Source organism: Phyllopteryx taeniolatus, chromosome 1 (assembly GCF_024500385.1).
Source record: "Phyllopteryx taeniolatus isolate TA_2022b chromosome 1, UOR_Ptae_1.2, whole genome shotgun sequence".
NCBI classification, from domain to species: domain Eukaryota; kingdom Metazoa; phylum Chordata; class Actinopteri; order Syngnathiformes; family Syngnathidae; genus Phyllopteryx; species Phyllopteryx taeniolatus.
In genome coordinates, this window is record NC_084502.1 from 2,909,406 (window position 1) to 2,921,605 (window position 12,200).

The 12,200-nt window shown below is 46.2% G+C and overlaps 1 protein-coding gene across 3 annotated transcripts; it reads left to right on the forward strand.

Moving 5' to 3' along the window:
* The first annotated feature begins 257 nt into the window (after positions 1-257).
* On the forward strand, positions 258-10,992 carry LOC133465142 (sodium- and chloride-dependent creatine transporter 1-like). 3 transcript variants are annotated; one of them, XM_061747724.1, is made up of 14 exons: positions 258-592; positions 5,126-5,404; positions 5,587-5,718; positions 5,794-6,070; positions 6,292-6,424; positions 6,810-6,944; positions 7,042-7,145; positions 7,603-7,727; positions 7,821-7,933; positions 9,374-9,514; positions 10,070-10,172; positions 10,286-10,386; positions 10,466-10,636; positions 10,783-10,992. In XM_061747724.1, exons 1-14 carry the CDS (start codon positions 514-516, stop codon positions 10,900-10,902), a joined length of 2,013 nt encoding a protein of 670 aa, XP_061603708.1. In that variant the 5' UTR covers positions 258-513; the 3' UTR covers positions 10,903-10,992. The 3 variants fall into 3 exon arrangements, with proteins under 3 accessions (XP_061603708.1, XP_061603628.1, XP_061603794.1); XM_061747644.1 differs by having other exon boundaries at positions 10,286-10,636; XM_061747810.1 differs by lacking the exon at positions 258-592 and adding an exon at positions 3,834-4,159 and having other exon boundaries at positions 10,286-10,636.
* Positions 10,993-12,200: the final 1,208 nt, after the last annotated feature.

Consider the following 12,200-nt stretch of genomic DNA (forward strand, 5'->3'; position numbering starts at 1 on the left):
AGTAGTTCCTGCCCTCTTTAAGCATAACACGTGTTAACCTATGAATGCAACCCCGCCCTGTTCTATGACCTGTTTCTTTATTCAAGCATAAAGGACCCACCGCCCCAGAATGAATGGAGCTAACTTTATGATGAACAAATATTGACATCGGTGGATTAGTTGTGGAAGAGTGCAGCAAACACTCTCTCACGTGACAACATTGTAGAAGGTGGCGTTTGCCATTTTAGTTTTCCCTGCCGCCCACTCTTTAAGCCTCTCATACAGGCTGCCTATAAATACACTCTCCTCTTATTAGTCCTGTTGGATTCTCCTACTCAAACCCCCTCAGAGAGCCACCGAGTGCAAGCACTTCAGTGACGTGTAGCTGTCTCATCTCATTAGACCATATCATGAAAAACCCTTGTTGTCAGAGCAACAGCTCCCTGCGTTTCCATGGCAACTGGGCCGCCATGTCAAAGTGGTGGACTCTTTCCCTGTGGAGGGGGAGGAGACCATGTGCACCAAGACTGAGCAATGGAACGCCATCATTGGGGGGGTGCGTGGTTCCCATTGGAACAGGCTGCCCCCTGCTGGTCACATTTGGGTGTTGGAGGTAAGTTTTCTGTGTTGAGAATTCAGTGGAAGAATACTGTACATGGCTGGGGGACCCACTTGCTTAAGCCTTAAAATATTGTCTATTTTACAACTGACCTTGGCAGTCGGCCCCCCAAGGTCCTTGGATTGTTCACTTCAAAAACTGAGGGAACAAGAATGAAGAAATATTAGTCTTAATTTAGGATCAATTATCTGCCAATAGAACTGGAAAATTTGACTTGGCTAGATTTTTTTTATAACAAGTAAACAAGGCAAGCCTAAAAAAAAAAATGACACTGGTACCCTCTGCAGTTAAAAGAATAAACGCCCACAACCATGATTTGTGATGACGACAAACTATGGACTCAGTTTTCCCTTGGCCAGACGCTGGTCACCGGGGGCCCCCCTCTGGAACCAGGCCTGGAGGTGGGGCTCGAAGGCGAGCACCTGGTGGCAGGGCCTGCACCCATGGCCGGGCACATCCCGAAAGGGTAATGTGGGTCCCCCTTCCCAGAGGCTCATCACCTGTGGGAGGGGCTATAGGGGTCGGATGGAGTGCGAGCTGAGCGGTGGCCGAAGGCAGGGACCTTGGCGATCCGATCCCCAGTTACAGAAGCTGGCTCTCGGGACGTGGAATGTCACCTCTCTGGCAGGGAAGGAGCCCGAGCTGGTGTGTGAGGTCGAGAAGTTCCGACTAGATATAGTCGGACTCGCCTCCACACACAGCTTGGGCTCTGGTACCAGTCCTCTCGAGAGGGGTTGGACTCTCTTCCACTCAGGCGTTGCCCACAGTGAGAGGCGCCGAGCCGGTGGGCAATAAGTACACCCACACCTGCTCGGTGCCTGTAAGTTGGGGTTCACCCTGGTGCACGAGAGGGTAGCTTCCCTCCGCCTTCGGGTGGGGGAAGGGTCCTGACTGTTGTTTGTGACTATGCACCAAACAGCAGTTCAGATTACCCACCCTTTTTGGAGTCCTTGGATGGGGTGCTGGAGAGCGCTCCCGCAGGAGACTCCATCGTTCTGCTCGGGGACTTCTATGATCACGTGGGCAGCAACAATGAGACCTGGAAGGGCGCGATTGGGAGGAGTGGATCCCCCGATCAGAACCCGAGCGGTGTTCTGTTATTGGGTGTCCACACGTGCACTTGGCACCAGGACACCCTAGGTCGCAGTTCGATGATCGACTTTGTGGTCGTGTCATCGGACTTACAGCCGCATGTCTTGGACACTCGTGTGAAGAGAGGGGCGGAGGTGTCAACTGATCACAACCTGGTGGTGAGTTGGCTCCGACGTTGGGGGAAGATGCCGGTCCGACGTGGCAGGCCATAACGGATTGTGAGGGTCTGCTGGGAACGTCTGGCGGAATCCCCTGTCAGAACGAGTTTCAACTCCCACCTCTGACAGAACTTCGCTCATGTTCCGAGGGAGGCGGGGGACATCAAGTCCGAGTGGACCACGTTCCGCGCCTCCATTGCTGAGGGGGCTGACCGGAACTGTGGTCGTAAGGTGGTCGGTGCCTGTCGTGGCGGCAATCCCCGAACCCGTTGGTGGACACCAGCGGTGAGGGATGCCGTCAAACTGAAGAATGAGTCCTATCGGGCCTTTTTGGCCTGTGGGACTTGAGGCAGCTAATGGGTACCGGTGGGTTGGACTCCACCAAGGCTGCCCTTTGTCAGCGATTCTGTTCATAACTTTTATGGACAGAATTTCTAGGCGCAGCCGAGGCGTAGAGGGGGTCCGGTTTGGTGGCCTCAGTATTGCATCTCTGCTTTTTGCATATGATGTGGTTCTGTTGGCTTCATCAAGCCATGATCTCCAACTCTCACTGGAGCGGTTCGCCGTCGAGTGTGAAGCGGCTGGGATGAGAATCAGCACCTCCAAATCTGAGACCATGGTCCTCAGTCGGAAAAGGGTGGCGTGGCCTCTCCAGGTCGGGGATGAGATACTGCCCCAAGTGGAGGAGTTCAAGTATCTTGGGGTCTTGTTCACGAGTGAGGGAAGAATGCAACGGGAGATCGACAGGCGGATCGGTGCAGCGTCTGCAGTGATGCAGACTTTGTATCGGTCCGTTGTGGTAAAGGAGCTAAGCCGAAAGGCAAAGCTCTCTGTTTACCGATCGATCTACATTCCTACCGTCACCTATGGTCACGAGCTGTGTGTCGTGACCGATAGAACAAGATCCCGGATACAAGCGGCCGAAATGTTTCCTCCGCCGTGTGTCCGGGCTCTCCCTTAGAGGTAGGGTGAGAAACTCGGTCATCTGGCAGGAGCTCAGAGTAGAGCCCCTGCTCCTCCACATCGAGAGGAGCCAGATGAGGTGGCTGGGGCATCTGATTCGCATGCCTCCCCGGAGAGGTGTTCCGGGCACGTCCCACCGGGAAGGGACCCCGGGGACGACCCAGGACACGCTCGAGAGACTACGTCCTTCGGCTGGCCTGGGAACGCCTCGGGATCTCCCCGGAAGAGTTTGATGAAGTGGCTGGGGAGAGGGAAGTCTGGACGTCCCTGCTAAAGCTACTGCCCCCGCGATCCCACCTCGGATAAGCGGTAGAAAATGGATGGATGGATGGAACCATGATTTAAAAAATACAGTTTGAAAGCGCAGACCTCCGCTAACTAACCAATCTACCGTGATGTCACAGGTCAAACATTCTCCAATGCCATTTAATCAAGGCAGAGCGCCAAATAGAGAAAAACAAGTTTAATGGCTTGAATGATGCGTTTAGCCTTCTTCCCTTCCGCCGAAGTAAAAAAAGAAGTTATATATTTATGTAACATCTTTCTAAATGGATTAAAATATGTGTCAATAGTTAACATGATACTTAAGGACTTGGACTTTTCCTTTGCTTGGGTTAATGGCACAGATGTGCTCTGGATGGCAGATGGCGTCACGTTTCGCTAAATGACTCAGAGACAACAAAAACACTTTGCACATACCAAAAAAAAAAACAGACTTCCTGAAATCCATTCATGCATATTTGGTTCCCTGTCTGTGCATTTAGAAATTAACTAATTGTTGACTAACCAAACTGACTCATGTTAATATATCGAGAAAGATTTAGTGGTTAAAAAACGCGATTTTGCAAAGAAGGCGCATCGTCACTGAAGACGTCGTCACGTGACTCTTGATTGAATGACGCGTTCTTTATCACATCCCATCGCAGTGGCGACACAAGCGGAAACGTCTGCAGCGTCACACAAGCGACAGTCTGTGAGTGTCGCGCCCAACATTTTCCTCCGAGCCCCCGCCCCCCCTCTCCACTGCCCCCCTCCTCGCCTACACTTGCGGAAGCTAAAAGCATCCTCCCCATCGCTGTGCATTTGCCGTCGCTCGGGTCATCAATGAAATTTTTCAAGCTCACCTTCAAGTGCTTCGTCGACGGCTTCTGATCGGTCACCTCCAGGCCCGTGGACACGACCCACCCGGCTGCCTCCATTTGAGCGCCTCTGCCTAAGCTGGTGGTGCCGCATCATCAGCTCATCACCAGAAACTGCGTGTGACATTATTGTGAGGTGTTTCACCCCCACCCCCCCCAAAAAAAAAAAAAAAAAAGCCACTGGCAGGGACCAGCAAAGAATAATCAAGGTAAACGAGGAGTTTGACATAGCACAATTAGAATGTTTTTTACAACCTACAATTGCACACAAAAAAAAATGGACTCAAGTAAAAATGGGGGATGACCCCCCCATTGTAGAAAAAAATTGCTTTTTCCCATAAAAAATATTAATCATTTCACTGTACAACAATATGACTCAAGTAAAAGTAAAAAGTAGTCCTCCAAATAACTCAGTAAGGATTCAGATTTCCATGAAAAACAAGCACTCGAGTACTGAGTAACTTGTCAGTAACTTTTTTTTTTTCAAATAGCGCAGGAATATTAAATGGACAAAAATATAAAATGGGAGAACGCTCGTTCAAATTGTCGAACAATATCACTTTAAAAAAAAATAAAAAATTTCGTAGTAAGGCAAATTCAGTCACCAAAAAATGACCTTAAATGAACTTTGTTTTCACACATTTAACAGCACAATAGGCTCACAGGGCACGGATGATTAATGATATTATTATGATTATTAAACTTATTAAACCAGATGGATTCACCGTCATCCGTTTCATGACATAAAAACACACGAAGCAAGTTCTGCCAACTGACAGCTGCAAAAGGGGAGGGGGTGAAGGGGGCGAAGGGGGCATCGACCCCCCTCGAGAATGTATTTCGGTCTAAAAAAAAACAAACAAAATAAAAAAAAAGTCACTTTGAAAGCTTTGCCGGGGAGACGCTGCGGTCATGTGACTGCCTGGCTCCGTTTGATTGGTTTGGTTACCTTGGATTGGTGAAAGTCATGCGACACTCGCCTTTGACCAAAATTGATCACGCAGGCAATAATAAATAAGTAGCCAACCAAGCTCTACCTGCCATTGGCTCATCGTTTATGTTCACAATGTGCTTTACTTTGTTTTCCCAACTTCTACTTTAATCTGGATGGATATGACCAGATAGACCAATAAAATTGAGAAAATGGGAACTTTTTAATAACCTTTCTCATCCAGGTGAAGGCTGCCACGTACGGATGGAAGGAGGAGACCTGTCCGAAGTAGAGTGTGGGGGGTCAGCTAACTCCCTGGTGCCTCTGTCTGAAATGAACCCAGTGTGCGGCGAGGGTGGACGAGCTGCTACGCCACTGAACCGGGACAGGCATGCGGTGCCAGTGTGCAGAGAGCGAGAAACCTGGACCAGACAGATGGACTTCATCATGTCCTGCGTGGGTTTTGCTGTGGGCTTGGGCAACGTGTGGCGCTTCCCTTACCTTTGCTACAAGAACGGAGGAGGTGAGCTTCAGGAGCCTCCGCGTACTTCACAAAATGTGTCGTGTCAAAAAAAATAAAAAATCTTGGTCTCATTTATTTATATCACAAAAAAAAACTTAACCCGGCATTTGGACAGGGGTGTGTAGACTTTTATATCCACTGTACAACGTGTCAACGTGACCGTCTTGTGTTTCCTGTTGCAGGTGTGTTCCTCATCCCGTACTTGCTGATCGTGTTCTTCGGGGGCATCCCCGTTTTCTTCCTGGAAATCGCTTTGGGACAGTTCATGAAGCAGGGTGGCGTTTCCGCCTGGAATATCGCACCTCTTTTCAAAGGTGCCGCTCGGTGTCGCACAGGTCTAGTAAGATTCAGGTGGATTCGGGTCCTAATCTGCCTCTTCTCCCGACCAGGTCTGGGCTGGGCTTCAATGGTGATTGTGTTCTTCTGCAATACCTACTACATCATGATTCTGGTGTGGGGTCTCTACTTTCTGGTCAATTCTTTCACCAACCCGCTGCCGTGGGCCACCTGCGGACACCCTTGGAACACCCCCAACTGCACAGTAGACTTCAACCTCAACTGCCACAGCAACAGCGCCGCCTCATCTGCCACTCAAAACCAACTGGCGTCCAATGGCAGCTGCGTGGAAACAGTGGGCATGCGCTCTCCAGTCATCGAGTTCTGGGAGTATGTCATCTGTTATTTTGAAATTGTTTGGATTCTTTCTTTGTTTCCTAAAATGCTATTGCATCATCTCAAATCACCAATGAATTGTGGGTAATGATATTTTACTAGCACTTATGATCCCTACCACAATAAAAGTTGCATTTTGCATATGCCCAACTTTTTATTTTATTTGAGTTCGAACACTTTTTTTCATGGACAATATCCTGTGTCCTTGCTCGCAGGCAAAAAGTTCTCCATCTGTCTGGTGGGCTAGATGAGATCGGTAAAATCAACTGGGAGGTGGCGCTGTGCCTCGTCGCCACCTGGGTCATTGTTTACTTCTGCGTATGGAAAGGTGTTAAATCCACAGGAAAGGTAGGTATTGTCTTGTCTGTCCAAATGCCAAGTTTTACAGCATTTGTGGAGTCCAAAGTTACCCTTATTATCCAAATACTTTGCTATAGTCATGGACAATTTCCGACGATGCATTCCTATTGGTGCTTGAAGCCTTACTATGGCATTGTTGTAAAAATTATTAGTCTTTTGGAAATGCAGCCATATATCCATTGCCTTTCTGTATCATTGTGTTGTGTCAAGTGTGGCAGGGTAACTATTGCAAAATGGAACTTCTAAATGTTCTACCAAAAAAGCCAGTTTACAGTTTCCATGCTGACTTGTGATGTTACACTTAAAATGTCACCTAAAAATGCTTTCTCCCAATCCTTTCTTTAACCCACGAAGATATTTTCCTTCTTCCAAGGTTGTATATTTCACGGCCCTGTTCCCGTATGTGGTTCTGGTTATTCTTTTGGCACATGCTGTCACACTACCTGGGGCATTAGATGGGATTGTATACTACCTGAAACCAGATTGGTCCAAATTGGGAGAAGCACAGGTAGAATCACACTTCGATTCATTTCTATTTATACTCAGCAAATTTGAGTCTAACATCCAACCCTTCAATTGAAACCATCGTTCCTCGTTTGTGGTAGGTGTGGATTGATGCTGGTACCCAGATTTTCTTCTCCTATGCCATCGGACTGGGCGCCCTGACTGCACTGGGCAGCTACAACCGCTTCCATTACAACTGTTACCAGTGAGTTTAAACACTGAAAGTCGACCCCACTGCCACAGGAAAGAGGATTGATACGTATCAGCATGACGTTTTGCATAGGGGATCTTGTCAGCAACAATATTCACCCAATTCCGATTTGAACACATTATTAACATACTGTGTATACACAGGCGAGAAAAAAATCTAGCATACTATGTCGCAAATTGTCACTGTTGAGTGGAAACCCATGACCAAATTATGTCAATTTCATTTTTTTTCACAAATCTCTTGGTCCGTCCTCATGTGGACGGTCTGTTTTTAAACATTACTGACTAATCCAAAGCGTTGAAAATGCCTTGCACTCTTTAAAGATGCAATGTCAAAGGCACAACAAACAATTTTTATGGTTTTCTGAAAATTGGTGGTTTTGAAGATGCGAGACTTCTGCCCGATGCCGCCGATGTTTCTCATTGGGAATCCTTCCTTTGTCTGTTTCTAGGGATGCGTTTGTTCTGGCGGTCATCAACAGCGGAACAAGTTTCTTTGCGGGCTTTGTTGTATTCTCTGTGTTGGGCTTCATGGCTGCAGAGCAAGGCGTGGACATCAGTAAGGTAGCCGAAAGCGGTAAGTATACCGAGTATGCTGAAAAACACGATATTAACTCGAATATCCAGGACATTCCCTAAATGCTGTTCACATTGAACTGTTAATGTGTAGGACCAGGCTTGGCCTTTATAGCCTACCCCAAGGCTGTGACTTTGATGCCCCTAGCACCATTCTGGGCAGCGCTCTTCTTCTTTATGTTACTTGTACTTGGCCTGGACAGTCAGGTAAGACTGAAATTTGTTTTGGGACTACTCAGTCAATCAGGGACATTGTGATGGCAACAAAAGTAGCACAACGACACAATACCTCACATGAGCATCACAAATCTCAATACACAGTTCCCAAGGAACTATGTTTATCCCAGACAATTCAGTTTCAATTCAAAACATTTGAGGTTCAAAAGGGAGGCTTTATGGAACGTTCTGGTGATTTGCTTAACCATTTTCATGTAGGCCTGTACACACTGATGTCTTAATCATCTCATCAGCATCTCACAACGCCACGTCTATTCAAGTGTATTTTTTTCACCCCATCTTTAAGAAAGGCGTTCAGGTGTTGGCCCTAAAGTTTTACCACAGTTAATCGAATTTAAATAGGGTCCTCTCACTGAGTTTTGATGTCAACAAAAGGCAGAGTTAAGGGCTGGCACGGACCCCAGCCAGTGCCACAAGTTGGCGTCTCATCCCGTCCTCTGTGCCCAAAACCTTAATCAAGACTCTGGAGCTTAAAGGTCAGACGACGAAAGATTTTAAAATGTTTCTTGATAACTCTAGAACCCCTTTACAAACCATAGCTGCCATTTCGAAGTGATTATATAGCATGTACAGCAGTTAAATCGATAAATATGATGCAGAATGCGCCTTCTGCTTTTTGCATCGAGCGCCTTCCGGTCTTCGTCTCTTTCCGGCGCTGTGACATCACACGAATCAAACAGCCTGTTCATTCGCATGTGCTATTGTTCCATGCTGTTGTTCCCGCCCTTGAGCTTCGGTTATGTTCGGGGAGGACTCAATATGCGTCATAAAAACCTCATTTTTAGCTAAACTATGGTTGAAAACTTGCTGGAAGTTACGTGCATGTATTACATAACATATAAACCATGCAAATATGAATTTTAACTGGCCCCATAACATCTTTATCATCTGACCTTTAAGTAAAAATAGCCTTTTTGTCTGTCGATGTCCGAATAGCAAGTATTTCCCCAGTAACTTGGAGCCGAAAAAATGTCAAAGTCCACAAGGAGACATAGGAGTCGGAGCAGTGCCGACCACGCAGAATTTATTCTCAACCATAGCAACAAATTCCATGAGCATCTCCTGGGAGAGAACAGTTGTTGCAAACACTGGTTTAAACTCATTATTTCTACTGGACATCATCTTGGACAGTCCTCCTCTCCTTTATTGGTCTAATTGAGTCCGACTTTCCTCAGTTTTTACGCAAACCTTGGAGTTTTGTAGCTTATACTGGAATCAGGAATTCTTTTCGGACATTTTTAAGCAAGTTAAGCAAAAGAGGTTATAGTAATTTACAAATTGAAACAATTGTGTAAAAGACAAACGATTTATAAAGAGCCTAAAATTTGGCACCATAGTTGCTCTCCCAATAACTTGGCGTATTAACATATCTTGCTCGCAACCTTGTATGATTTTTTTTTTCCATTTCAGTTTGTCGGGGTGGAGGGTTTAATAACCGGAATCCTGGACATGCTTCCTCATGAGTTAGCCCTAGAGTGCTTGCAGCGAGAGGTGGTCGCAGCCATCTGCTGTGTCATCTGCGTCCTCATTGACATCTCAATGATCACCGAGGTACAATTTCCCATTCTTTCTAAATAATTTTGCCGCAGGGGGTGGGTTGGCCACAAAAACAAATCTTTTCGCCACTTGAAAACTGATGGAGGGGAGGTGACGATGGAACATAGACCAGAATATTTTAACCTGATGTATGTCGACACACGTCGGGCTGGCCATTCGTCACTTTATGCTGGCCGCGGCCCCTCCTTGCTCTGGCCCTGTCTTGGAGCCCACAAAGAATCACCGAATAATTAAAGATATAGATCTGAGAAATGAAGTTACAGGCCAGAGTCAGAGGAAATTCAATGCGCAATTGCCAGGTGAAAGTGCAAAGCTTGTTAAGTTACGCTCCTGCGTGGTCAGTGTTGTATTTGGTATCCACGTGCAATATTGAACCTCATTCACATGTAAAGAAACAGAATTCGCCTTGAAAAACGAAGCAGGATCTAACAGAACAGGCCAATTTTCATGTCGCTAATATTTCTGCAGGTGGCAGACGAATCTTGCGTTGGCTCCTAAAGCTTGTATTCACCTCGGAATTCTCTGTGTTGACTAATGTGTTTCTGTCAGGGAGGGATGTATGTGTTCCAGTTGTTTGACTACTACTCTGCCAGTGGCATCACTCTGCTGTGGCAGGCTTTCTGGGAGTGTGTGGTGATCGCTTGGGTCTACGGTAAGAGACGAGCTCTGCATTCACGGCGTGTCTTGTCTACACGTACGATGAATCGCAGGACGGATTGTTTAAATCCAGGAGACTTTTCACAGTATATTGTAACCTCTTGTCAGGCGCGGACCGTTTCATGGAGGATGTGGCTCGTATGATTGGCTATCAGCCCCTTACCTACATGAAGTGGTGCTGGTCTTACATCACACCCCTTGTCTGTGTGGTAAGTGCTATTAAAGGATCGTTGTCATACTCTAATTGCCCGATGGTCGCAAATGTCTCATACGTAAGTGTGCTTCTAGGGAGTTTTTCTGTTCCACGTGTTGAACTACAAGCCCCTAACCTACAACAATGTGTACACGTACCCATTATGGGGCGAATTGTTTGGCTGGGCATTGGCCCTTTCCTCCATGCTTTGTATCCCACTCACTGTTATTTTCAAGCTGCTGTGCTCAAAAGGATCACTGCGGGAGGTGAGTTTGTTGCATCAAGTTTTCTTGTCTGCTTTTCAATTCAAATAATTCAAAATGTGTAGGAATGTGTCTCCTTGGATATTTCCCACCTTTTTGAGTACTGATTAGAAAGGCGTGTAATAAAAGCATTCACTGTTGGTATGCAGCGATGGAACCGCCTCATAACCCCTCAATGGGGCAGACATCATCTGGAGTATCTCATCCCAGAGAATGAGGCCAAACTGCTGCAGGCAAGATCCCTGAATGTCATGGAAACTGCCGCCTGATACTCAAAGACCAATGATGCACAAAGCCAAGTGTAACCTGTGTAATTCTCCTTGCGTTGTGTTCGGGTTTTCAATAAAATACGAGTCCAATTTGGTCTCAGTGTCTTTAATCCAGCTCAGCCACATCAAAATTCTGTCATCTATGAAAATAACCAGCGAGCTAAGAACCATACCAGGATGAATGACTTCAGAATCGAATCAATACTTCTTGTGCTGTTCCGAAATAAAGACGTGTCATTGTCCAACAGATGAACAATCCAATGTGATTATTTGAAAACTTTTAACAAATTTTGTCAACACCGGGAAGAGTATGCTGATGCATTTTGGCAACTGCTGTTTTTTATTTTATTTTTTTTAAATACCTTAATTTAAACTGGGTCCCTCACTGTACCTTAGCCATGGTCTGTTTTGTGCTGTAAAATACACAAATCCATGCTAGCAGGGAACATCTGCCTCCTAGCTGCTAACTGGCTATCTCTCATCAGTCACCTGCCACGATGTGTTTCATGAAATCTTGCAACAATTTCTCAAATACATTCTGCTGCGGTGCCATTTCCATAAATGCAGCTCCTTCCGCAGAGATCAGCATCTCGGGGCGTCCGTGATGCGCGGTCACTTGCAGGATTTGGTAGCTACTATACAACGGCATGTTAAAACAAAAAGCTAAACATTGTGAAATATTTTTAAGTAAATGCAGGGTGGGCAGCATTGAGTAGCTCGTGTCGGAATAAAATGTGTTATTATTTGATTAGCTGTGATTCGATGCCCAAAGTTTTCATTCAGCGTTCATTTTGTTTTTTTCCCCTCTGGACTCGAGTGCCAATTCGAGTCGCCACCCATTCGTTCATAGTCTAGTACAAATGAAGGACAAAGGATTCCTGCAACTGGGGATGGTAATGAAAAGTTACAAGGAGAGATGGTGGCAAAGTCATTTCTCAGAGAAAACGGCAAGAGATTTTGGCGTTCATGCACAATGAAAACAGAACAGAGAAAATGGAGGAACAAGTTATGCGGTGTCGGGCAATGTCCCGTCTGTATCATTTTGTCTCCTAATGACAAGCAAATTCCAATTCCAGCAGGATAAAGCACCAGGCTCATTTCTGTTCGGTAGCTTAGAAACCAGTGCAAGGTTGTGAACGCCTTTATTATATCCTGCTGGGTGGAATGAGGGTTTAACCACCATGCGGTGTATTACAAAATGAACGTGTCTTTCTTTGTGAGTAATCATTTAATCTGGAACTGTTCTCCACGTTCTTGTGTCGAATACCACAAGACTGCAGACCCAAAGTGAAATTGTA

Bases quoted from the DNA above. Each gene is read 5' to 3' on its own strand.
- LOC133465142 (XM_061747644.1), top strand. From the start codon at position 514: ATGGAACGCCATCATTGGGGGGGTGCGTGGTTCCCATTGGAACAGGCT. The intron at 5,405-5,586 runs GTGAGCTTCAGG...TTCCTGTTGCAG, and splicing joins TTGCTACAAGAACGGAGGAG to GTGTGTTCCTCATCCCGTAC. The intron at 6,071-6,291 runs GTATGTCATCTG...CCTTGCTCGCAG, and splicing joins CCAGTCATCGAGTTCTGGGA to GCAAAAAGTTCTCCATCTGT.